This window comes from Synchiropus splendidus, chromosome 8, assembly GCF_027744825.2.
Source record: "Synchiropus splendidus isolate RoL2022-P1 chromosome 8, RoL_Sspl_1.0, whole genome shotgun sequence".
Taxonomy (NCBI): Eukaryota; Metazoa; Chordata; class Actinopteri; order Syngnathiformes; family Callionymidae; genus Synchiropus; species Synchiropus splendidus.
Window position 1 is genome coordinate 12,803,059 of NC_071341.1, and position 23,612 is coordinate 12,826,670.

The 23,612-nt window shown below is 53.9% G+C and overlaps 3 protein-coding genes across 4 annotated transcripts; 2 read left to right on the forward strand and 1 right to left on the reverse strand.

Moving 5' to 3' along the window:
• Positions 1 to 460: 460 nt before the first annotated feature.
• aebp1a (AE binding protein 1a) lies at positions 461 to 7,494 on the forward strand. The gene is made up of 20 exons (XM_053873218.1): positions 461 to 788; positions 2,048 to 2,284; positions 2,490 to 2,561; positions 2,645 to 2,692; positions 2,790 to 2,849; positions 2,919 to 2,978; positions 3,459 to 3,536; positions 3,760 to 3,869; positions 3,929 to 4,068; positions 4,141 to 4,225; positions 4,368 to 4,512; positions 4,587 to 4,666; positions 4,733 to 4,856; positions 4,935 to 5,131; positions 5,187 to 5,360; positions 5,427 to 5,552; positions 5,627 to 5,873; positions 6,158 to 6,297; positions 6,363 to 6,462; positions 6,746 to 7,494. The coding sequence occupies exons 1-20, from the start codon at positions 575 to 577 to the stop codon at positions 7,294 to 7,296; spliced, it is 2,988 nt and encodes a 995-aa protein (XP_053729193.1). The 5' UTR covers positions 461 to 574; the 3' UTR covers positions 7,297 to 7,494.
• A 94-nt stretch (positions 7,495 to 7,588) lies between these two features.
• ddx56 (DEAD (Asp-Glu-Ala-Asp) box helicase 56) lies at positions 7,589 to 11,833 on the reverse strand. 2 transcript variants are annotated; one of them, XM_053873221.1, is made up of 14 exons: positions 11,638 to 11,833; positions 10,384 to 10,545; positions 10,157 to 10,311; positions 9,923 to 10,093; positions 9,521 to 9,611; positions 9,216 to 9,457; positions 9,020 to 9,148; positions 8,819 to 8,932; positions 8,665 to 8,759; positions 8,514 to 8,587; positions 8,270 to 8,359; positions 8,094 to 8,199; positions 7,899 to 7,990; positions 7,589 to 7,769 (listed from the first exon to the last, which is right to left on the reverse strand). In XM_053873221.1, exons 2-14 carry the CDS (start codon positions 10,411 to 10,413, stop codon positions 7,686 to 7,688), a joined length of 1,473 nt encoding a protein of 490 aa, XP_053729196.1. In that variant the 5' UTR covers positions 10,414 to 10,545; positions 11,638 to 11,833; the 3' UTR covers positions 7,589 to 7,685. The 2 variants fall into 2 exon arrangements, with proteins under 2 accessions (XP_053729196.1, XP_053729195.1); XM_053873220.1 differs by lacking the exon at positions 11,638 to 11,833 and adding an exon at positions 10,854 to 10,966.
• A 2,519-nt stretch (positions 11,834 to 14,352) lies between these two features.
• Positions 14,353 to 22,475, forward strand: scarb1 (scavenger receptor class B, member 1). Its single transcript, XM_053873222.1, has 12 exons — positions 14,353 to 15,419; positions 16,205 to 16,365; positions 16,965 to 17,106; positions 17,172 to 17,375; positions 18,225 to 18,320; positions 18,463 to 18,578; positions 18,643 to 18,809; positions 19,057 to 19,175; positions 21,107 to 21,180; positions 21,305 to 21,356; positions 21,720 to 21,866; positions 22,255 to 22,475. Exons 1-12 carry the CDS (start codon positions 15,300 to 15,302, stop codon positions 22,312 to 22,314), a joined length of 1,458 nt encoding a protein of 485 aa, XP_053729197.1. The 5' UTR covers positions 14,353 to 15,299; the 3' UTR covers positions 22,315 to 22,475.
• Positions 22,476 to 23,612: the final 1,137 nt, after the last annotated feature.

Consider the following 23,612-nt stretch of genomic DNA (forward strand, 5'->3'; position numbering starts at 1 on the left):
GTAATGACCACTGGAGGGCGCAAGTCCAAACGCGGTTGGTTCTTACCGGAGGACAACCTTTTGCTGCAAAAGCTTCTGAGCAGCTCAGACACAGCTCACCGGTGTTGCCTTCACTAACTCAGATGTTGTCATGCAGGCAGAACTCAGAGGAACATTGTCGTAGTTTGGTCAGTGGAAACTCTGACAGTGTTTGTTCATGAAATCATTCAGAAATAACAAACATATGGCAAGAAATACTTTCACATTTATTCTGCTTTAAAATAGTAAGAGGAGGCACTTTTTCTGTCAAACTTGCGAGTTCAACGGTTGGGTTAACTTAGGAAAAATGCAATTGAAAATGCTTCCAAACGCGGAGATGTTGAGATACTGACACTATCGTCTCCTCTTCTCGAACCCTCCTCCTCCCCCTGAGGAATGTGTCATGTGGGGAGGCTCCTCCCCCTGCGCACGGACGGGTGAGGGGAAGAGGGGGTGATGGGCCGTGAGGGAGAGATGAGGAGGAGGAGGAGACGGAGCTGCAGTCCAGACGCTTCACGCTTTCATTTCTTCCAGAAAGTTCTTGTGAAGCTCCACCATGAGGACTGAAGTTCTGCTGCTGCTGCTGGCCTCAGGTCTCTGCTGCGTCCTGGTCTGTGCTAGCAAGGCTCGGGTGGAGGATGAGGACCAGAGAGGGGTTCAGGCTCTGGGACATGGACGACCGGAGGAGGCGGAAGTGTCGGACGAGCCAGCGGAGGAGGTGAAGGAGGTGAAGCCCAAGAAGAAGAAGACCCCAGAGGAGGTAGAAGCAGGTGAGCAGCCTCCAGATGCTTTTGCCTACCACTTGTTGGCCCTGGAGAGTCAAGAGGAAGTTATGTCACCGCACGAGCAGCCTTTGGTAGCTCATCGTCAGATCGACTTGTCAAGACACAGAAAGAGGTTTTGAAAAAAGACTTGTGGAGGGAAGGACAGCAGCAGGGGATCGGTGGTCGGCACAGAAAGCTGCTGCTGCCAGAGAGACCTGACGGCTTCCAAACATGGCGATGGAGAAGCTCACGTAGCTCAACTGTGATACTGGAACCTGGCAACATCACTTCAGGTTTGCTTCTTGCCTCTGCGGCGCTCCCTGCAGGCTGCGACAGGAAGGCCTGTTGTGAGTGTGGCCCCCTGCTGCCGTGACTCGGTCCTGCTCTTCCAACTGGACCTGCTCTCTGCTCCCGCTGACGTCACTCTGTGTGTCTCCAGTTTTTCCACGAGAACTTTCCGCTGAAGCAGTTTCTGTGGCGCCGCTCATCCTGGCTTGCATAAGTGTGCTGTCTGCTGACTCGGCAGACTAGATGTGGTCTGTCATGAACACCAGGATAGGGGGCTCTCAGACCGACGGCTCAGAGGAGGCCGGTTCCTGAAGCTGATCAGAAGGGTCCGTCTGCATCTCCTGGGCCACGACTCTGTGGAGGAGCTCCAGGTTGTTGTGGTGTGTTCAGGGACCATCTAATGAAAGAGTTGGGTTGGAGAGTTCCGGCAGACCTCCAGGGGAGTCGCCCACACACCTGATGAGGGACAATGGTCTGGCTCTTCTCTGCCTTCTCATTTACCTCAATTGCTGCCAGATGACACCCCAACCCGTCGGGACTGGACAAGTCCCAAGTCACTCAGTCTCATCCACCATCTGTGTGTCCCTGACTGGACTCTTGTTCTCTGACTCGTCACCCTCAATTGAGTCCCCTTCCCTGGTTTATATCGAATGCTGCACTCTGACTTGCAGCCCGAGTCATCGAGTGTCTTCACCTGGACACCAGGTTTGTGATGACCTTGGTTCCTATGACAACCCGACTCACCCGACCAACTCTGGTCACAACACCCACTTGGAACCCTGAAGACGTGATCGACCATGACCTCCGCAGGGTTCTGTTTCAACCCGTCACAAGACCTAGTCCAGTCTCAGTTGGACCTTCCAGCAGACCTGAACCCATCTTCTGTCCAGCAACATATTCCAACCCTTGCACCCGTGTCTTGTTACTGGCACTGTGTGTTTGTGTGACGTTGTTGATTCTCTCTGCTTCTCCTGCAGCGAAGGCCCGCAAGGCAGCGGAGAAGGAGGCCAAGGCCAAGAAGCAGAAGACCCCAAAGCCCACCAAGAAGCCCAAAGCTCCGAAGCCCACAAAGAAACCCAAACAGCCCAAACCCACCAAGAAGCCCAAGGCCACCAAGAAGCCGAAGACCCAGACCACCACGGTGCTGCCGGACACCATCAGAACCACGTCCGGACCAGAGGCCGGAGTGGTGACAGAGCTGGACTGGGACTTGAGTGCGTATCTGGAGGTCCACAGATGACGTGTGAACTTCTTCATCTTCACACACCAGAACCAGTCATCGCGTCGAGTGTAGAACGATCTGAGTCTAGTCAGCAAGACTTGTTCTTTAGCTCCTCTGTAGTTGGACTTTTCACAAGTCATCAGATCGAGTCTCATGTGTCTTGAGTGCCTGGATCTCATTGACCCTTGTCTTCTCAGTTTTCCAGCCAGTGACGCCGCAGCGACCCGTGGAGGCGGTGACGTGGGTGGAGCCAGTGGAGCCGGACCTGGGTGAGCCCAGTCTTGACCCAGATGCTGACCCATAGCTCAGGAGGTTCAGAGCTGAAGTCAGTGCTTTGATTCTCATTGTCCAGTTCGCAGGAAGGTCACACCCACTCCAGAGGTCATCCTTTACGTGCCAGGTGAGTTTGAGTCCATCATCGGAGGAGACCCTGCTCTGAAGCACCGGGTGAAGGCTAAGCTAGGTTTTTCCTGACACTCGTGTGTTCACTCATGAAGAGGAGACCTCGATGGCGCCCCCCGTTATCCCCTGGTACGAGGAGTACGACTACGCAGACCGTAAGTTCAACAGCCGTCAATCGCATCAGGTGATGATGTCATCATGATGATGTCATCACGTGTCCTCAGTGGCTGCCAAGAAGCAGGAAGAGGAAGAGGAGCGGGCTCGCCAGGAGAAGGCAGAGAAAGGTGGGCCTCCTTCGCCTCCTAGTCATGAAGGAAACACTTGACCTGAAACACTTCTGCAGTGGGGGGAGTCTCAGCTCAGGACATGGGGTGCGAGTATGTCGGCGAGGACTAACAGAGTCTCAGCTTCATGACTGAAAATGTGATTGACGAGCACCTGAAGACTCGACGCTCCCACTCATGACACGACAGGACTAGGACCTGGTCTGTCATGTGTTTCTTCATGAGGCCAGATGAAGTGGCACCTGGACCACAGTGTTTAGCGAGCTAGCATTGTAGTTTAGTAGCCTTGCTCACGGTTCCATTGAAGAGGGCGCCGACGTTTCCAAAGTCTTAGCTTGTGAAGTGGAAGCAGCGATGTTGCTGAGGTTCGGAGCAGAACCGGGTCGTGTGCTGGAAGCGCCGGCGACAACCCAAGCAGCAGGAATGTGGAAACATGAAGCAACATCTGGAAACAGTTTGTGAGTGTGTGTTTCTCCTCAGCTGAGCGTCTGAGAAAGATGTGGGAGGAAGAGGAAGAGGAGCGGCTGAAGCAGATGCTGCCTCCTCCGGAACCCAAGAGTAAGTGCTTCCCCGTCTCATCACACCACCGCCCCCACCAGGGCTCTTGTTTGCGATGGCAGTGGTCAGTGGCTGGCGGAATGTTTCGAAAAACAAGACGAAAATGCTGAACGTTCAACCCTCCCCACACACGTGTCTGTGACCCTTAACGCCGCTGACCCAAGCAGAGCTGGGCAGTCCAAGACTTGTGTCGAGGGCTGACAGATGTCTCTGCACCTCTCAGAGTGTCCACCTCTGGGTATGGAGTCTCACCGGGTGGAAGACGACCAGCTGCTGGCATCCTCGCAGTCTCATCACGGATTCTCGGCTCAGAGGGGCCGCCTCAACATGCAGGTAACCCCCATCTGAGTAATGCTCAGGAAAAGGTTGGCTCTGACCACACTGGTCTTCAGGGCTCCCCCAAAGAGGAAGACCTGTACGGAGGTGCCTGGTGTGCTGAGCCTGAGGAGTCCACTCACTGGTTCGAGGTGGACGCCCGGCGGGAGGTGGAGTTCTCCGGTGTCATCACGCAAGGCCGCAACTCCGAAACTCTGTGAGTGAAGCAGGATGGGTGCAGGGGGTCAAGTCTGTCCAACCCTCCCAACCGCTTCCTGTTTCCCCCCAGTGAGGACTTTGTTTCATCCTACTACGTTGCGTTCAGCAACGACAGCCGGGACTGGACGGTCCTGCACGACGGGTACGCCGAGTGGGTGAGTGAATGAGCCAAGCTAGCCAAGGTCCCAGACATGCTGGGACCGCTGGAGACTCCAGAGACGAGGTGCCCTGGTGCCAGGGTCTCCATCCAGTCTGACCTCGGGTCAATACGGGTCATGACACGTCTGCCTCCCGCAGCTGTTTTATGGGAACGTGGACAAGGACACGCCGGTGATGAACGAGTTTTCCTGGCCAGTCGTGGCTCGATATATCCGCATCCTTCCTCAGAGCTGGAACGGCAGCTTGTGTCTCCGGGCCGAGATCCTGGCGTGTCAGCTGCCGAGTGAGTCTGCGACACCAACCTGGTCGGCCCCGCCCAATTCTTCCTCGTCTTGCCTTAAATCTGTCTCCTCTCAGGCAGCCACCGCAGCGAGAACGACGTGACCCCGACAGACGACCTGGACTTCCGGCATCACAACTACAAAGACATGAGACAGGTCGTCCTCCTGTCCATCACCACAGCCGCTGCGCTGGTGATGTCACTGTGACCTTGTGCTCTGCAGATGATGAAGGTGATCAACGAAGAGTGTCCCAACATCACCAGGATCTACAACATCGGGAAGAGTTCGCAGGGCCTGAAGATGTACGCCATGGAGATCTCCGACAACCCTGGAGAGCACGAGACGGGTACCACCATACTGAGATCCTGCTGGTTTGGAAGCTCTGCAAACTTCTCCTGCTGACATTACCAAACTACGTCTGAAGGTGAACCTGAGTTCCGGTACACAGCAGGTCTCCACGGCAACGAGGCACTGGGTCGGGAACTTGTCCTTCTTCTGATGCAGTTCCTGTGCAAGGAGTACAACGACAACAACCCTAGAGTGCGCCGCCTGGTGGACGGAGTGCGCATCCACCTGGTGCCGTCACTGAACCCAGACGCCTATGAGCTGGCCTATGAGATGGTACGTTTACACTGCCTGAGCCCAGAGAAGACTCAAAGAGCACCTGGTCCTACAGGGTTCCGAGATGGGGAACTGGGCTCTGGGTCACTGGACCGAAGAAGGGTACGACCTGTTCCAGAACTTCCCGGATCTCAACAGCATTTTGTGGGGAGCGGAGGATCGGGGCTGGGTCCCTCGAGTCGTCCCGAATCATCACATCCCGCTGCCGGAGAACGCCCTCAATGGCTCTGTGAGTCTGGATATTCAAGCGTTTCTGACCTTGTGTCCGAATGTGTCGTCGCTTTCTGTGTTCTAGATCGCAGTGGAGACCAAAGCTGTCATATCCTGGATGGAGAGAACCCCCTTCGTTCTCGGGGCCAACCTTCAGGGAGGCGAGAAGCTGGTGGCGTACCCCTTCGACATGCAGCGCCCTCCGCCGTCCGTAAGGAGAAATGACCTCGCAGACATGCAGATGGTAGTTCTGGAGATGACCCAACTTGCTGTTCATCCCCAAAGTTCACAGACAGTCAGAGGTGGAGGACCAACGGTGAGATGAACGAGGAGACATGGGCTCGTATCCAGCGACAGAACGAGGGGGCGCTGAGGGAGACCCCGGACGATGCCATGTTTCGTTGGCTAGCCATGTCATACGCTCACAGTCACCTGACCATGACGGAGACGTACCGAGGGTCGTGCCAGGGCGATGATGTCACAGGCGGTCAGGCCATAACCAACAGAGCAGCCTGGAAGCCTGTGGTGGGAAGTAAGTCCTCGCTGTGACATGGTCGGGATGTGGATAAACACCTCAGGAGTTCAGCAGCTCTGGGGGCAGCTGGGCACACACAAGTCCCAGGTTCTCTGGGTAGGACAGCTGCGGCCTGATGTCCCACCTGAAAAGGGACACTCAGTCCTCCACCAGAGACTCACGTGGCATTGAAATGGGCCAGAGGAGTTCCTGAGTTCCATATGTCTGCTGGTCCACTTGAGAACAGGGGGACCCAGGGAAGAGTGTGGACGCCGTCACCGACCCCTCCTCTCCTCCCGCAGGTATGAACGACTTCAGCTACCTGCACACCAACTGCTTGGAGCTCTCCGTCTTCCTGGGCTGCGACAAGTTCCCACATGAGAGTGAACTTCCTCTGGAGTGGGAGAACAACCGAGAGTCTCTGCTCTCCTTTATGGAGCAGGTGAGGACACGAGAGCCTGGACCGTGGAGCAAAGTCTACTGACCCCTGCTGTGCTGTCTGCTCAGGTGAATCGAGGGATCAAGGGCGTGGTGAGAGATGTGGAGGGGAACCTGGTGGGAAACGCCACCATCTCAGTGGAGGGAATCAGACACGATGTCAAAACAGGTAAGTCAACACATGGAGTCGCCGGGACCACTGTCTGTTGGGTTTAGGGTCTCTAAAGTGGTGGACGGAACAGAATCCAGCAACCAGGTCTGATGGTCTGGTTTGGCAGGTACAACAAGCCACCTGGACTCTCCCTGAGAGGGGAGCGCTCAGTCATTCAGGTTCAGAGTAGAGGCCAGTGTGGTTGGATCTCTCTGCTGGCAGGGGAACACCTCCGTCCTCTTGGAGCTGAGAGGTGTCAGAGACAGGGGGGTCTGCAGTCTGACGTCTTGTCTGATCACAGCGTCAAGCGGAGACTACTGGCGTCTGCTGAATCCTGGCGAGTACAAGGTGACGGCCCGAGCTGAGGGCTACACGCCACAGACCCGCCTCTGTCAGGTGGGCTACGACTCTGGCGCCACCACCTGCAGCTTCACCTTGACCAAGTCCAACTGGGGCCGCATCCGGCAGATCATGGCGCTTAACGGCAAGCGGCCCATCCGACTGGTCACCAGGACCAGCGTGAAGACGACCACGCAGCCGCCGGTGACCACCACCACGCTGGACGCGCACGCCGCCGCGCAGCAGGCCGAGCGACTGCGCAGGCTGCGGATACTGCGGCTGCGCAGACTGCGGCTGTTGAGGCTGCGTGGTGGTTCCAACATCACCCCAGTCAGCACCACAGCACCCACCACAACGACAACCACACGACCGCCAACCACAACACCACAGAGCACCACCTCCTGGTACGACTCCTGGTTTCCGGTGGACTTGTGGTCCACTGAGAACCCGTTCGACAGCGTCTTTGACTCGGTGCCCACGCAGGACTACACCTTTGAGTTCACCATCGACTGACTCAAGTCCACTTTTCAGTCTCTGCCACGCAGGGAAACAGTTCAGCGTCCTGGCAATATCGCCAACATTTGTATCGGGTTTTCAGTATAAAACATTCAAAGTAAAATGACTTTTGGACACAAAGTTGAAAACTATTTTATAAATAAAACTAATAAAACGAAAACATCCTTTAAACTTTAGCATTAGAATGTTTCTGCTGAGTAAACTGAGTAAACACCAACAAGCTTGTGTTCAGACATGGACATGGTGCTAGCTGCTAGCTCCGTCACTGAGGTTAAACACAGGCAACTAGTTATCATAGGTTATCATTTAATGGTTTACATTTGTACAAACACCATTGCTAGCTCACAGATCGGGAACGTGTTGACCTGCTCCTCAAGTCACCAAGCTCATGACTTGTTCGATTTGGTTTTCCGACTGCTTCCTGCAGAGTACCTGAAGCTCTTGAGCGGGTTCTTCCCCTGAACACTTTTCTGAAGAGAACAGAAACACAGTCAGTTTAAACACTATGCAACTGCAGCGCCACCGTGTGGTGGTCAAGGTGGAACTGCAACTTCATCAAAACAAAACTGAACTGAATTGACGGAGCTACACATGCTGACCTTGAACGTTGGCTTGCTGGCGACCCCCAACTTCTTCTTCCTCCGCCGCCGCAGCAGCAGAGGGTTCACTGTGGACTTGAGCGTCTCTGGAACTGAAGACAGGACAGAGTCACACGTCAGCACTTCACTGCTAGCGTTAGCATCATGTCTTTATCTTCCCATCTTAAAAGGCTCTGCTGCTTGCGAGCGACTCACTCAGATAGTCGGGCACGTTCCTCAGATGTGGCTTGATGACGGCTGGGTGCAGGTCCTTGTCGTGCCTGAGCAGCTGCAGGTCTCGGGGGTTGTCTTCGAAGTAGGTCTGAGCGACAGCGGGAGCGTCCGATCAGAACACTGGCCTGCCTCTGGCCCCGCCCACCGTGGTGACTCACCTTAAGCTTCTCAGAGTTCAGCAGCTCCTGCTTGATCTCCTTCAGACGAGCCTCCTTCACCGCCTGCTTGGTCACTGAACGCATTGCGTCCTGAGCGCACACACACACACATGCAGTTAAGTGTTGGGACAACAGCGCCCTCTGCCACGCAGTGTGCACACAACATTGACTTGTCGTGTTTGGTGTTTCTCTGATGTCAACATTGGTTCCGGTCACATGACAGGAAGTGTCCCGGCAGACTCACCCGGCAACGATATCTGAAGCCTTCGATCTCCTCCATCTTGAATTGATAAGGTTTCAGCGGCGAGTCGTCGTGAGCTGCGACACATGATGTCATGTCATCAGTGAGGCCCGGCGCCTGGGTTCCTGAGCACCCCTCGCTCCACAGGTCTCACCTCCGATCAGCGCCTGCTCCACGTCTGCCAGCAGCTCCGCCTCCGTGTGGGACACCAGGGACAGCGCGGTGCCCATCTTGTCGGCTCTGGCCGTCCTGTGGGAGCCAGCACACTTAGCCGGTTCGCACCGACAACCCGGCGAGATGGAACTCACCTCCCCACTCGGTGGATGTACGAGTCCACGCTGGCGGGAAAATCAAAGTTGATGACATTGGCAACGTTCTGGAAGTCCACGCCCCGTGACACCCCGAATTCTTTGTCTTTGGACCTGGAGCCGGGTGACCCGGCGGGACAGAAGGTGTCAGGGGAGAAGGCGAAAACTCAGGGTGTCCACAAACGCAGCACGGAGACTCACTTTCCTGCCCTGCTGTCAGCCTTCCTCTTGCGCTTGCCGCTGGAAGGGGCGGAGTCAGGCAGGCCGAGCTCATCGGTGGCGATGATGTAATCGTAGAAGCCCTGGTTGAACTGCGTGATGATGTGACTCCTGGTGGACGAGGGGGAAAGCGCTGACGCTGGTGTCTGTCACGTGACCCACCCGGCTCCCGCCTCACCTGGACTGCAGCGGCAGCTCGGCGTTGAGCACGCAGGCGGGGATGCTGAACTGCTCCAGGAAGAGCTTGAGGCGGTAGCAGCGCTCCACGTCGCTCACGAACACCAGTGTCTTGCCCTGCACCAGCCGCAGCTTCAGCAGTGTGTAGAGCAGCAGGAACTTGTCCTCCTCCTCGCAGCGCAGGCTGAACTGCTGCAGCTGCGAGTCGTCGGGCAGCTGGGAGCCCTGCAGCTTCAGGGTCACCTGCAGGGGGAGCCGCCGTCAGACCAGGTGGGCAGGCCGAGTGACGTAGGGCCGACAGCTTACCGGGTTGTGCAGCAGCAGCTCTTTCAGCGACTGCACATCCTCGCTGAGCGTTGCCGACATCACCAGTGATTGGTAGATCTTCGGGAGGTGACTGTGGACCAGAGAGAGAGCAGCTGTCAGTCAAGTCTGCTCGAGGCAGACCCAAGTCACCTCACCAGTTACAGCAAGTCACATCAAGTCTCTGTATGCCACATCACACAGTCACATTCCACCACATCAGGTGACATCATGTCCGGTCAAGTCACCTCACATTAATTCACAGAGTCATGTCAAGTCATGCCACGTTACGTCCACAGTTCAGGTCAGGTGAAGTCAAGTCAAACCAAGTCACGTCAAGTCAGATCATGTTATGTTATGTTATGCCCAGCCACGTCACGTCGGTCGATACAGGTAGGTTCTGACCACAGGAGGTTCTTCAGGTCTGACTCGAAGCCAAAAGAGAAAAGCAGGTCGGCCTCATCCACCACCAGGGTCTCCAGGGACGAGTGCAGGACCAGGTTCTGAGCCGACAGATGGGCCAGGACTCGTGAGGGCGTCCCCACGATCACGTCGGGTTTCTCCATCAGGACGGGCCTGTTAATCAAACACACCGTCGCAAGTCGCTCATGACTGCGTTCCCGGGTCTGGACCACTGACCTCTGTGCAGACAGGTCGGCTTTAGCTGAAATGTCAGCCACACGCACGTCTCTAGAGCAGTAGGCCGTCAGCTGCCTGACCATGGTCTGCACCTGCTGACCCAGCTCTTTGGTCGGGACCAGGACCAGCGCTCGCACGTCCTGCTCTTGCACTGTCTGGACCCAAACAGAACCAGACACACAGGTGAGCAGGCCTCCTCACCTGACCGTCCAGCGGGTGTCGCTAACCTGCTTGGCGTCCAGGATCCGCTGGATCATCGGGATGGCGTACGCAGCGGTCTTCCCTGACCCGGTCCGGGCCCGAGCCAGCAGGTCCTTCCCCTCCAGAGCCAGCGGGATGGCTTTCTCCTGGATCAGGGTCGGCTGGGACCAGCCCAGGTCCGCCACCGCCTGGCGTGGGTCAAATAGGACATGACGTCACTTATTGTTTTCAACATCAAGTCTTCTTTAACACCGAACCGGGGACGGATCTCTACCGTAACAAACCGCTTGTTTACTTGAGTTCTCAATTACAATCGCAATAAACAGTTACGGTGCGAGGAAGAGCGGTGCGTGTGTGAATCACCAGCAGTTAGAGAGCAGAGGGTTTTCCAGCTGACGTGACCCCACGCCACGGACACACTTTCCCGGGCTCCTCGAGCCTTCACAAGGTCTGACACAACAACCACCGAGTCACCAATCACAGACTGGCCTCATACCTTTACAAGTCTGTCGTCCAGGCTCATCTCGTGAAACAGCAGCCGATCTTCAGCCATGTTTCTCTCCGCACACGTTGCGTCTCGTGAATATGACGTCACGGTGCGTTCAGAGGTCTCAGTTCCGCTCCGAAATTCCAGCATCGTTTTTGTAAAGTTCGATTCTGCGTTCTTTTTCTTTTTAAACGCGTTTCTGACTGAGTCTGGATGGTTTACTGTTCAGATAGGAAACGTTTGGATTCCGCCGTCTTCAGAAACATATTTACGCCGCTCATTTTTCATTGGGTTCGAGTCTTGTTTTGTGTTTGTTTTCATTAGCGACGTTGTTTTTTTTCTCTGGAGTGAAGTTGAAACTGAACTGAACAACAACCGTGACCGCACTCACACCGGTACTGGCGCAGGTTGGTTGCTATGGTGATGGACAGAGACGCTCGTTGTTGGGCAGATGTGGTGCTGCCACCCCGTGGATATACGCAGAATGGCGAGTTGTATGAAGGTTGTCGTTATAATGACTTTTTTTATTTAAAGTATTCTCAGCGTAACAGCAAGTCACGCGGAGGACTTCACACACGAGACACGCGTGTACGTGTGCGTGTGTTCCGTGAAGAGGCGTGACGACTGATGACGTGCTCGCGGTTGCACAGCTGTCTCGCAAAACAAACGTGTGTTTCGGTGTGAGACAAGTGAGTGTGTGTCTTCAGTCGTGGGACAGAATGATGAACGGCCATATGACGTCACTACTTTCGTAGTATCAACGAGTACTTTAGCGAACAAAATAACTGTTTACTTTTCACCACAGATGTCGATGCAAAGAGACACGTCTCCAGATGAACCGGGCTCTGGACCATGGTTCTGATCCCGGGCGGGCCACGATTCTTAGTAGATTCTCCACGCCCGGTCAGATGAGCGTCTGCGGCAACGTGTGTGAAGCCTCATGAGCGCTTCCTCACTGAACGTCTTCATTGCCAAAATCTGCCGGAACCAGGCGACCCACGAGGCAGTGAGCTATAAATATCATCGGCGGTGGTGAGTTGGATCCCCTGCAGGCCGTTGGTGGCAGATGCCGTCGCGCCTCGATTAGCTCACAAAGAACTTGAATGTTGGCTCTCACAGTCGCCTCTTTCAAGTCCGACGACGGTGCGGGACTCGAACCATGTCCCCGTCAGAGCTTCCTGTCAGAAGACTTGTTCTCACCACTCTATGGAGGACAGCTCCAGGTGCTGAGCCCGAGCTGTGATGAGTGGTAGTAAAGCTGTGACCCTGAGCCAGGTCAGCAACCTCCTCCCAGGCAAGGTTCTATGGAGTGAAGGTCCAGGTCTGACCCGACCTCTCTCTTCTCCTGAGGGGTGAAAACTGCACCCTGCCCTCTTCTTTCTCTTTTGTTTTTTCACTTCCCATTTCCGTCCAATTTTCCCTACGAGTTTTCTGTTGTCTGGTTTTCCTCTCTTTGTTTTCTTTCATATTCGCCAGTCTACAAATATGGTTTGCTTGTTTATGTTACATAAAAGGTACACTGACATTTTCAGTCTCACCTGAGCTCAGTCACCCAGCTCAGACTTAGCGTAGAACCATGCTCCTCAGGAGGCCCAGGATGCTCAGCTGCTGCCCCCGCGACCCGACCATAAAGGGCATAGCTAAGACGGTTGTTGACCTCACCAGTGTGCTCTGATGACCCAGGTATTGTTCATGAAGTCAGTTGGCATTCATGTAACACTTTAATCAACCGACTGACGTCAACCCACCCTCCAGCGGCTCGGCGTCTTGCTCAAGGGCTCTCTGAGGAGTGGTAGGAACCATCAGATCAAAGGTCTCAGGCCGTCATGTTCCATCTTGGGGTGGCGGGAGTGACGTGAGTCTCTGACTCTGGTCACAATCAGCTGGGCGGCAGACAAAAGGTGGAAATGTCTCCTGCCGGAGACACTTCCACCTTCCAAGCTATTTTGGTTTCTGGACTGTTAAAAGTGACGAGGCATTCGAGACGTCCAGGAACTTTTCAATCTGTCAGTCAGAGGGAAAACAACACTTGGATTCTCCACTCAATTGGAGAGTCGTTAAAGACTGGAGTTGTGTGTGTTCCTGTACTTCTGTTTTTGTGAGAACCAGTATGAGTGTTTAACCAACAGGGTGGGGACATTTTTGCTGGTCCAAACAAGCTTAAGCCTCAATGTGAGGATGAAGGCATGAAAGTAACTGGGTTTCAGTCCTGGTTAAGGTTAGTCATGTGTTTTGGATGAGGCTGGGGAAAGGGTTATGGCCAAGAGTCCCCACAAGGACAGAGAGACAAACATGGCAGAGGGTTGAGACGTTACCAGGCCAGAGTGGCTGGAGACTGACCAGTCGTCAGTGGTGAGGAGCAGAGTCTTGCTCCTCAGGTCATTTGCAAGCGTGTTCAGTCCTGAGCTGAAGAGGAGGGGAAGATGTGGAGAGAAAGAATGCTGAGATTTGACTATTTGACTCTCAGATGAAGGGATTTAACTGAAGAACAGACTCAAAACAGACACTGGCGAGAAGATCAGATCAGTTGACCCGACTCCATGTAGTCTGGTGAGGGAGGAGAGGCAGAGAGGGACTGGGGGGAGAATAGGTTGGATGTTGAGAAGGAGGGAACAAGGTGCGAGGAGGAGGAGCAGGAGCTCCAGAGGAGAAGATGACAGAGAAACAGGGGAGGAGGAGGTTTGGGTTTGAGGGAGGAACGGGGGAGTGACCTGGGGACTATAAACGGAGCTGCCGACTGAAGCGCAGCTTCTCTTCATCACACTCATCTTCATCATCACCTTCACCATGGCGGTGCAGAGGTCCAAGGTCACCATGGGGTTCCTGCTGATGGGGGCTCTGACACTGCTGTTCGGGCTGCTGCTGCTGGTTCTGGGCCCGGCTGTGATGAACCACCAGATCAAGAAGGTAACGGCTGCGTGGTCTAATCTAGAGCACACTCCCACTTTGTCTGCTTCTTGGCAACGTCTGCAGTGTAGCGGATCTGATTGTGTCTGGGCTCCGGAATGTGCTGGATTATCTGGAGAAGAAGTTGCAGTTGTGGGGTCAGATCGAACAGGTGATGCAATAATTGATCAGACACTTGTTGAAGTTGTGCTATCATCAGATTACATTATTGAATCCTTTCCTAATCTGCAAGTCCAACCAGATTAAGCAGGGACCATCCATAGCCTGGGTCTGGACTCAGCACTAATCCAGTTCAATCCAGATCCACATTTTTGCATGGAGACAGACCAGGTGCTTCAGTCAGATTATGATCTGACATGGTAATCTGGTTCCCTCAGCGGGCCAGACGTGTGCTGCGGAAGGTTGCGGGTTCGACTGCCTTGTGCAAGCCCCTCGGTGATGCGTGAACCCGGGTGTGTCAGCGTCGATCACGTGGTCAGTTTTCTCGTCCATTCCACCAAAACCAGATGAACGAGTGCGTCCGGGTGGGTCCATCTGAACTCCCATCTGAAGTCCCAGATTAGCATATTAGGAATGCAGCATGGTTGATGTTCAGGCCAGAGAAAGTGCACTTCTGGAACAGCTTGTTTGGAAATAGTGAGGTTCAGGACCTCATGGTCCCGGGTCAGACCCGACTTGGAGAGACCGCAGGACCTACAAATTCTAAAGTAGCGTGTCTGCGCACGAGTGTAGTCGGTCTCTGACTAGTGTGTCTGTCACGGCTGCTTTGATTTATTTGTCAAACCACTCTTATCCTCACTCCTATCTCCCCGGACACCTGAACAGTCTACAGATGACTTGTTTCTTGGACTCATTGACTTCTTTGAGCGTTTGACATGTTTCTCATGTTTGTGTTTTCTGCATTCTTCTCTGACACTGTTATGATGCGGAGTTTTTTGAAATATTGCTTGAGTTTTCCTGGACCAGAATGAGCTAGACAAGGAGTGGCCCGGGGGCCATCAGCGGCCTGCTGTCCCTACTCACCCTACAGGTTGTGCTGTGACCCCTCTTAGTCAACCACAATTTCTTTGTTTGTTCACTGAAAGGATTCAAAAGCATTCACTTCACTTTTAATACAAAACTGGATTTGCTCCTTTCAATGTTTCTTGCTATTCTATTCAGTTCGTTATGTGGACATCTTTTATGACTGAAGTTCAGTAATGTTATTTTCCAGCTGTTTGTCGAGTAAATACCTGAATGGTGTATTTAAACTGCGTGTTTTATGACAGCGGTTCTAATGACGGAGAAAACGGCTGTGAATGCGGACACTACATTTCCCATAATGCCCCGCGCGGAGGAGGAGACGCCGCGCACTATAAATCTGTCACAATCGCAACATGCTCGACAATATTGATCACAACTTATCGTCGCCGCTCCGCCTGTCTCGGTTCGACTCCGCCGGGACAGAGTTCGCTGCACCCCGATGTTTTTAGCTGCGCGCGGCTCGGCTGGCGACCAGTTAGCCGCTGAAGCTAAACAATAACAACTGCAGGAGAGCCGCTCGGAACCATGGCCGTGAAGGGGTCCAAGGTGGCGGTGGGCTTCGTCGTGGCGGGGGTCCTGGCCGTGTTCTTCGGGCTCGTGCTGACCTTCGTGGGTCCGATCATCATCGATGACCAGATCGTGAAGGTGAGCCTCCGAGAGTCAAAGCGCCGAGTCAGCAAATCGAGAGTTTCGGCACGCCAAGTTTCGAAACCTGCATTTGCTCGTGTCTGAGTCGAAGTTGCCGATGTTAAACCTAAGTGACAGTTCAGCTGCTCGGAAACAAGCGGAGCTCTGTCATCGATCGAGGTTTAGCCGCTTGTGTAATGCTCGACCTCTGTCCTATGAAGACGCTGCCTCATCACTTCCCTGCCTCAAGACTCACCTGAGGGCCGGGAGTCGCAGCTCAGACTGGTCTGACTGGAGTCACTGCAGTCAGAGTCAAATGCTGGTCCGAGATCCAAGTGTGTGAACCTATGAAGTGACTCGGATGGAGCAGTGACTTCTGACTTGGCTCAGGTCACTGCCCTGACGCCGCTCTTGCTTGTGGGGTGACCCTGTGTTTGTGCTGTGAAAGTGCCACTCACCAGCTCTGACCCGCCTGTGAGCTGACAAAAGGGAGAGGAGATGTGGTCGAGCATGGTTCACACGGTGATGACCGATGCGGCCTGGTCTCTGGCCCCTTTAGATCAGACTCATGTGGAGGTTCTGACTTGGCGATGCAGCCATACGCTTGTGTCCAACATCCCGCTCACCTGAAGAAGCAGCTGACGAGTCACGCACACATGGAAGTGTGAGTCTTCCCATGTGCTGTGACTCACGGCCTTGCATCACTGACTTTGCCTAGTGTTGTGAGTCAGAGTTGTGTTGTCCTGAAGGAGTCACGGATCGAACAGTGTGTGTGGACAGTGTTAACGTGTGTCTCCTGGCAGAACACCATCATCGACCCCAACAACGAGCTGACCTACACCATGTGGAAGGACATCCCCGTCCCCTTCTTCATGTCCGTCTACTTCTTCAACATCCTGAACCCGCAGGAGTTCCTGAACGGACAGAAGCCGATGGTGGAGCAGCGCGGCCCCTACGTCTACAGGTACGTGGCTTAGCTGCTTCAGCCAGGACTGCTGAGTCAGCGTCCGGACCTCGTGCTGCTGAGTCGGCATCTTTCTCTGTGCTCGTGACTGAGGAACTGTCAGGGGTTCCTCATCTGATTGTGTCTGGGGGGGGGGGTGCCCCCTCTACTTCCCCCCAGCTACTGAGACATAGGGCCACCCAGCTAGCAGGTGGCAGGAGCCAATAGGTCAAGGTTCAAGTCTCGGAGCAAAAAAATAGAAAAAACGATAATCCAGCAGTGTCTTTCAGGTCAAGGACAGAAGGTCAGAGGTCACACGCGAGATATGCAGTGAACAGGACAAAGTCACACAATCATCACGTTTCCACTTCATTCATTCCGCTTATTTCTTATCTGACTGAATGTTTTATTTCCGAGATGAAGGCAGCATGTTAGTGCCCTCTCCGCGTCCTCGCATGAACCACCACCAACGTGCTGGCTTTAGTGAGGGGAGTGGCGCCACAGAGTCCCGGCAGGAAACGGTTCCTGGGCTTCGTGGAGAGAAGATCAGGTTCCCATAAATGGGGCGCTGCGCCCCTAAACTGTGGCCGACGGTCTGAGCTCTGTGTGTGTGTTTGCAGGAAGCGCTGTCAGAAGGACAACATCACCTTCCACCCCAACGACACGGTGTCGTACCGCGAGTACCGCCAGTACTTCTTCGAGCCCGACATGTCCGCCGGGAATGAGTCGGACATAGTGACCATCCCCAACATGCTGGTGCTGGTGAGTCGCTGCGCCATGGCGGTCTGTGTCTCCGCCCACTGACCCGTCCCCTTGTCCCCTTGCAGGGCGCCGCTGTGATGATGGAGAAGCTACCGTACCCCATGAGGCTGATGGTCAGCGCCACCTTCAAGTCCTTCAAAGAGGGGCCCTTCCTGACCAAGACGGTGGGGGAGCTGATGTGGGGCTACGACAGCGGCCTGGTGGACTTCCTCAATAAATACTTTCCCGGCATGCTGCCCTCCACCGGGAAGTTCGGACTCTTCGCAGAGGTCGGTTCACTTTCAGCAGGGGCAGTTGAATTCGGCATGCAGGACACGTTCCACCTTCCACCTTGGGTTTTATGGTGGAGGAGCGAGGCTGGGGAGGGGGGTGTTGAAGGTGGCGAGTCTCCTTGGAGAAGCGTTTCCACCTAACGCCGGATATCAGTGGTGAACTTTGAACTCTTATCAGCTGCATCAACAGCTCAGATAAGACGGCTTATCCTGCCAAAGAGGCTCCCCGACCCGAAGGTCCGACACTGTCAGAGCCGCTTCCTCAGTACGTGACTCTGAAGAACAAATCTTTGAGGTTCGATGGCGAGTCACAGCAGTGTGTGAGTCAGAGCGTGTTCTTGCTGATGGTCATGTGACTGAAGCTCTGTTTTGCTCTCAACATATCACGTCTCGGTCATAGTACTCTGCACCGTCCACTGAACAAAGCACTGAGGTTTGAACCCTGAAAAGTGATATTCTGACTCATAACTTTGATTTCAGTTCCAGAATAGTTTTTTGGATTTAAACTTTAAAAAGGTTCCAGATCAACCCACCTCCTCCTAATTTTTGTGGATTTACTCTGGACTTCTGCTCAGAAGGGTGTGTGTGTACCTGGTTTAGCTTTAGTTGTGGGGATGTTTTTGCCAGACCCCACAAGGTTTACCTTCAATTTGAGGCTGAAGACTTGAAAATAACTGGGTTATTATAACTGGGTTTCAGTTTGGTTCAGAGTCCTGGTTAAGGTTAGCCATGTGTTTTGGATGGTTAGGTTTAGGGGGAGAGGCTGGGGAAAGGGTAATGGCCATGAGAGGTCCCCACAAGGATAGAGATACTTACCTGTGTGTGTGTGTGTGTCCATCCCCTCAGTTCAACAACTCCAACACTGGCCTGTTCACCACCTTCACCGGGCAGGACGACATCAGCAAAGTCCACCGTGTGGACTCCTGGAATGGCCTGACGGAGGTGAGCCAGGAACCGGCTGACCCATGTTGCCACGGTGACCGGAGCATCCTCTCTCTCTCTCTCTCTCTCTCGCTCTCTCTCTCTCGCTCTCTCTCTCTCGCTCTCTCTCTCTCTCGCTCTCTCTCTCTGTGTGTGTGTGCAGCTGAGCTACTGGAGGACGCTGCAGGCCAACATGATCAACGGCACCGCTGGGCAGATGTGGCCCCCCTTCATGACCAAGGAGTCCACGCTGCCCTTCTACAGCCCCGACGCCTGCAGGTAGGGGGTGCCCTGGTCCTGCCCTGCGTCTCCCTCTGTGGTCCTGACTCTGTGCTGCTCTCAGGTCACTGGAGCTGGTCTACCAGCGGCCGGGCACGGTGAAGGGGATCCCTCTGTACCGGTACGTGGCGCCCAAGACCATGTTCGCCAACGGCACCGACTACGCCCCCAACGAGGGCTTCTGCCCCTGCAGGCAGTCTGGACTGTTGAACGTCAGCAGCTGCAGGAGCAGTGAGTGACACCCCCACCCCCACACACCCTTCCTGACAACCACTGGCTACTGCCCCTCACTGACCCCTTGCTGAGGGACTTACTCTGACTCGAGAGACCTTCACAAAGCTGACCTCCAGCTCGGTCAGGGTCTAGTCACACAGGTGAACTGACTGTGTCCTCGGATGAGTCCAGCAGTGGTCGGTGGTGTGTGTGTGGTGCTTCATCATCATCATCATCCTCCTCATCCTCCTCGTCTATCCTGCAGAGTCTCCTGTCTTCATCTCCCACCCCCACTTCTTCAACGCCGACCCGGTGCTGCTGGACTACGTGGAGGGTTTGAATCCCACTGAGGACGAGCATGGCCTCTTCATCGACATCCACCCGGTGAGTCGGCGTAGCGAGTCATCCGGGTCAGTGGAGAACGGGTCACATGCGCGCTCTCTCCTGGCTTCACTTCTGTCTCTGTCACGTGTGTGGGATGCTGCCAGACCTTTGACTTTTATCACTCGCGGCATAAACCTGATGACCTCGTCGCTGGTTCTGAGTCCCAGTAAATGGACCTGCAGTGCGGCTGATGCGTGTCTTCCTCACTGTTGGCGCTCCTCCCCTCATGCCGCCACCGTCAGACAGAAGCACCCGAGCTGCTGGTTCTGATCCTGAGCAGAAAAAGTGCAACTCCGGATCGTTCTTGGCGGAACCGACCCAAAACGTATTGCTCTGAATTCACACCGACAAAACACATGTCAGCTCCCGCCGTCCCTGATCCAACTTGGACCCCGCTCGTGGGGTCTCGGGGCCCTGCTCTGTACGCGTCGGTCCAGCCGGGTCCGCACACGTGTGTTTGTGTGTCAGATGGTGACGTGGTCAGTCTCACTGTAAACCTCTTACACAAGCGCCGGGGAGGCTGTAAACGCTGATAAGCTAATTGGCGATTGGGCCATTTAGCTTTAATGGCGACTGTGAAGTCGCAGCTAGCATGGCGTGTGCGCCCATAAAAACATCTTAGATAAACTCCTCTGATTACGGCGGTCAAAGTAACTCGGTTGGCTCGCGGCGCTCGTTCGTCACTCAAGCTTTGGTCTTCATGGAGCGAGCGCAGCGGAAGCTCCTGCTGATGGAGAGAAGGGCTTTTTTTCTTCTTTTTAAGTTGTTCTTTCCAGATGTTTTCACACTTAAAATGGCTTTATGGGAAGTTGTTTTAGGTTTGAGATTGAGATTTGACATTCTATGTGTGTGGCCGCTGCATGTGGGAGGGGTTGCAGAGTGAGTGACGTCGCTCCAGAAGTGAAGAGGTGCCCAGTGCGTGTCCAGCTCTGAATGTGCGCTTCTTTGCAGTTTGGCTGTGACAAAGTCATGAACCAAGTAACGCTCTGTCCAAGAATTGCCTCATCCCTGTCTGAGCTCCAGCCGACAGCCACGTCTGCATACAGAGGCTGCATTACACACAATAACAAAGCGCATCGCGGTTCAGCTGATCGGGTCGCGCACGTTATGTTTTTTCCAGCTTTTTTTCGGGGCCGTTCGAGTTCTGGAAATCCAAAGCAAAAAAAATCTCGAAATTTTTGTTCGAATTCCGGGACGTTCGAAAACAGAGGTACCACTGTACATATATTTTTAAACCCTTTTTCCTGTTTATCTTGAGCTCTTGAAAGATCACTTCCATCATCTGGGACCAGTGGGGTCACGGCTTTCCGGTCATGTGACCAGTGAACACTTGGAATCTCAGACTTCAGTGGAGGGCAGGTGGTGATCTCATCGACTGACTCGTCGCTCCATTGCTTTTCCTTCCAGTCCTGTTTTTTTAAACCCACACTTGTCTCTAGTGGAAGCGCTTGCTGCTCAGGGTTCAGTGTGGAAGTCTGGGTGGACTGGCCGTGACTCGGCTACGTCTGGTGCCGCAGGCGCTGCGGCTTCATTTCCTGCAGAAGCCCCGGGCTCCTCCGCTGGAGTCAGCAGATGTGAGGAGTTGTCTGCAGCTGGAGAGCATGTGGCTGGACTGACTGCTGGACTCCTGAGGAGGCGATCGTCGTTGGGCTCTGTGAGCACGCCTGCGACGTCACGCAGCTGTTGGCGTGTTGGTGTCTAGGCTCCATCAAGAACCAGGACGTCCGGCTCAGATCCGAGAGCTGCGGCGACGGTTTCATCTGCGGCTCGTCTCTCACACTATCTAATTGTTTCCCACCGGCCGCGATTAGCCGCCACGTCTTGCCGCGCACAAGGATTTCCGTCTTTTGTGGCGTGATTAGGCGGGAATGCTGTGGGGTCCTGGTGCCCCCCACGTCTAACTGCGTGTGTCTCTCTCTCTCTCTCTGCAGCAAACGGGCGTCCCACTCAACGTCTCCATCCGCTTGCAGCTGAACCTCTACGTGAAGGAAGTGAGAGGATTTATGTAAGACCGGTCCCTGAGCCTGTCGAGGCCCTTGACCTTGTCACGCATTGTTGCCCCATACTTCGCTGCACTCAGGCTGTGAACTCACTTCCTGTTTCCCCCCCGTCTGTCCTCGCTCCTGCAGGGAGACCGGCAAGATCTCCGAAGTGGTGATGCCCATGATCTGGTTTGAGGAGGTGATTGATGGCCGCGCTCACACACACACACACACACGTTTGTCGTCCTATCTTAGTGAGAACCAACATTGACATAACCACTTCCCAGCATCTCCCCCTCAACCTAACCACCTAAAACAAATGGCTAAACTTAGCATTTACTCTTAACCAAACTTAAACCCAATTATGAAAACCTAGGTATTTTGTAGTTTTAACCCTCAAAATGAGGCTTGACAAAGTGAGGACCAGCCAAAATGTCCTCACTCTGTCGATTAAAAACTCTAACAGGTTCTCACATAGATGTACAAGAACACACACACACATGCGTGTCTGTTTCACTTTGAAAGAAGCTGTTGTTGTTGACTGGCGGTTCTGGCTCCTCAGAGAGGGAACATTGATGGGCCGATCGTCGACACCTTCTACACTAACCTGGTGGTTCTTCCTGCCGTCATGGAGTATATGCAGTACGGCTTCATCGCCCTCGGCACCCTCACTGTCATCATCGCTGCTCTGGTGCACCGTCGACTCAAGGTGCGTATGTGCATGCGTGTGTGTGTGTGTGTGTGTGTGTATACCCACAAGTGAGGACCACTTCTTGACACAAGACATCCTTGTGAGGACCTTATGCCAATGTGGGGACCATTTGTCTGGAGCCCACAAGGTTCAATTTCAAAATAACTTGGCCATTATAACTGGGTTTCAGTTTGGTTCGGAGTCCTGGTTAAGGTTAGCCATGTGTTTTGGATGGTTAGGTTTAGTGGGGAGAGGCTGGGGTTGGGGGTTATGGTAAGAAGTGGTCCCCACAAAGGTATAAATACAAACGTCTGTGTGAGTCAGATAACCAGTGTAACAGGTGCATGCAGCATGACTCAGCAGTCCTCCTCCTTCTTCTTCTCCTCCTCCTTCAACGATGCTGCAGATGAATCTGCCAGAACATTATGACCTCCTGAATGGAACAAGTGCTGGACGATGGTCATAATGTTTTGGCTTACTTGAGCTCCAGCTAGGTGCTAGTGGTGAGGACAGAGGTGTCTTCGCCCTGCAGTAACCCCTAGCGGGAGCTGGTGGAACTGCACTGCTCTGGAGTCGGTGTCCTCAACAATGAACAAGGATGATGGTTTGGTACTGAGGCTGTGTGTGTGGTCGTCCACAGAAGCGCCACGTGAGCGTCACGTTGACTGGCAACGTCGTGGAAAACACAGTGGTGTGTGTGTCGCCGAAAACTAATCGTGAACCGTGACGCAGCTCTGACTGCTGTCAATCAACCGTCTTGCTATTCAGCTGATTCATGTCTGATTCCTGTTCTGTGAGCGCCGCCACGTTAGGAAGGGTTTCACACGTCCAAGCCCTCGGTGGCAGCGAGGCTGCTCCGCTCCAGGCACCTCCTGGATGACCTGGCTGTGCTGACCCACAAGAACGACAACAAGAAAACATGCTCCTGCGGAGGGGGCGGGGCATCCGCTGTATCTTGTTGTCAGAGTCGGGTCTTCTTCCTGGCTGTCAAGTGCACAGGAAATTGAAGAGTGTGTTTGCTCTGCACTTCCTGGATTAGACGGGTGACTGTTCCGAGCCCGCGGTGCCAAAACTGGTTTAATTAATGTTTGTCTTTCTGCATGTGGCGCGGTGCCTGCAGCTGCGTGGAGCACGAGCGGTTACTGAGAGTCAGGTGGTTAGATGACCACATGCAGGCCTGTACAAGTTCGTAGCATTACGACAGACAAGGTGGACATCAAGATCCGACGTTAAAAACGTACAAAGGCTGAGTCCCATTGCTTACCCTAAACACTCGTTTTTGGTCAGGTGGTCAGTGTAGTGTGTCCCAACACTCTCTAAGACCGAGGACACTCGCCGCTCACCACTTGAAATGATCCCTTCAAACTGAGGGGGCTCCGGAGCTGACTTGAAACCAAGTGAGAATAGAAGTGTGGATAGATTTCCAGGATACCACAGTACTTTATTGAAAAACAATGTTGGATAGAACAACAGGGACATTTTAGTCTACTCTTCTGTTTGTTTACTACTTTCTGGTATCACACGTTAGCAAGCCAAATGGTCGACTGTGACCAACAACATGAACAATACAACATGGATGTACAACAGTATGTTTTTACATAGTGGGCTAGCATCCAAGCTAATGTTAACATCCTCATACCTCTAACAGATCTATCACCGCAGCATAGCGGCGAAGCCGACTTCGGCTCCGCCCATTTCTTCTCCTTTGGTTCACCAAACCAAGTGAGATTATCAGCACAGATGCAAGAGGTTGCAAAAATGTTG

Excerpts from the sequence above, each read along its gene's own strand:
- scarb1 (XM_053873222.1), top strand. The coding sequence starts at position 15,300 with ATGGCCGTGAAGGGGTCCAAGGTGGCGGTGGGCTTCGTCGTGGCGGGG. Across the intron at positions 16,366-16,964 it reads CGCGGCCCCTACGTCTACAG|GAAGCGCTGTCAGAAGGACA; the intron begins GTACGTGGCTTA and ends GTGTGTTTGCAG. Across the intron at positions 19,176-21,106 it reads TCTTCATCGACATCCACCCG|CAAACGGGCGTCCCACTCAA; the intron begins GTGAGTCGGCGT and ends CTCTCTCTGCAG.
- ddx56 (XM_053873220.1), bottom strand. The coding sequence starts at position 10,910 with ATGGCTGAAGATCGGCTGCTGTTTCACGAGATGAGCCTGGACGACAGA. Across the intron at positions 9,612-9,922 it reads GACCTGAAGAACCTCCTGTG|TCACCTCCCGAAGATCTACC; the intron begins GTCAGAACCTAC and ends TCTGGTCCACAG. Across the intron at positions 8,588-8,664 it reads GGAGCAGGCGCTGATCGGAG|CTCACGACGACTCGCCGCTG; the intron begins GTGAGACCTGTG and ends CATGTGTCGCAG.
- aebp1a (XM_053873218.1), top strand. The coding sequence starts at position 575 with ATGAGGACTGAAGTTCTGCTGCTGCTGCTGGCCTCAGGTCTCTGCTGC. Across the intron at positions 2,562-2,644 it reads GCCAGTGGAGCCGGACCTGG|TTCGCAGGAAGGTCACACCC; the intron begins GTGAGCCCAGTC and ends CTCATTGTCCAG. Across the intron at positions 3,537-3,759 it reads GCCTCCTCCGGAACCCAAGA|AGTGTCCACCTCTGGGTATG; the intron begins GTAAGTGCTTCC and ends TGCACCTCTCAG.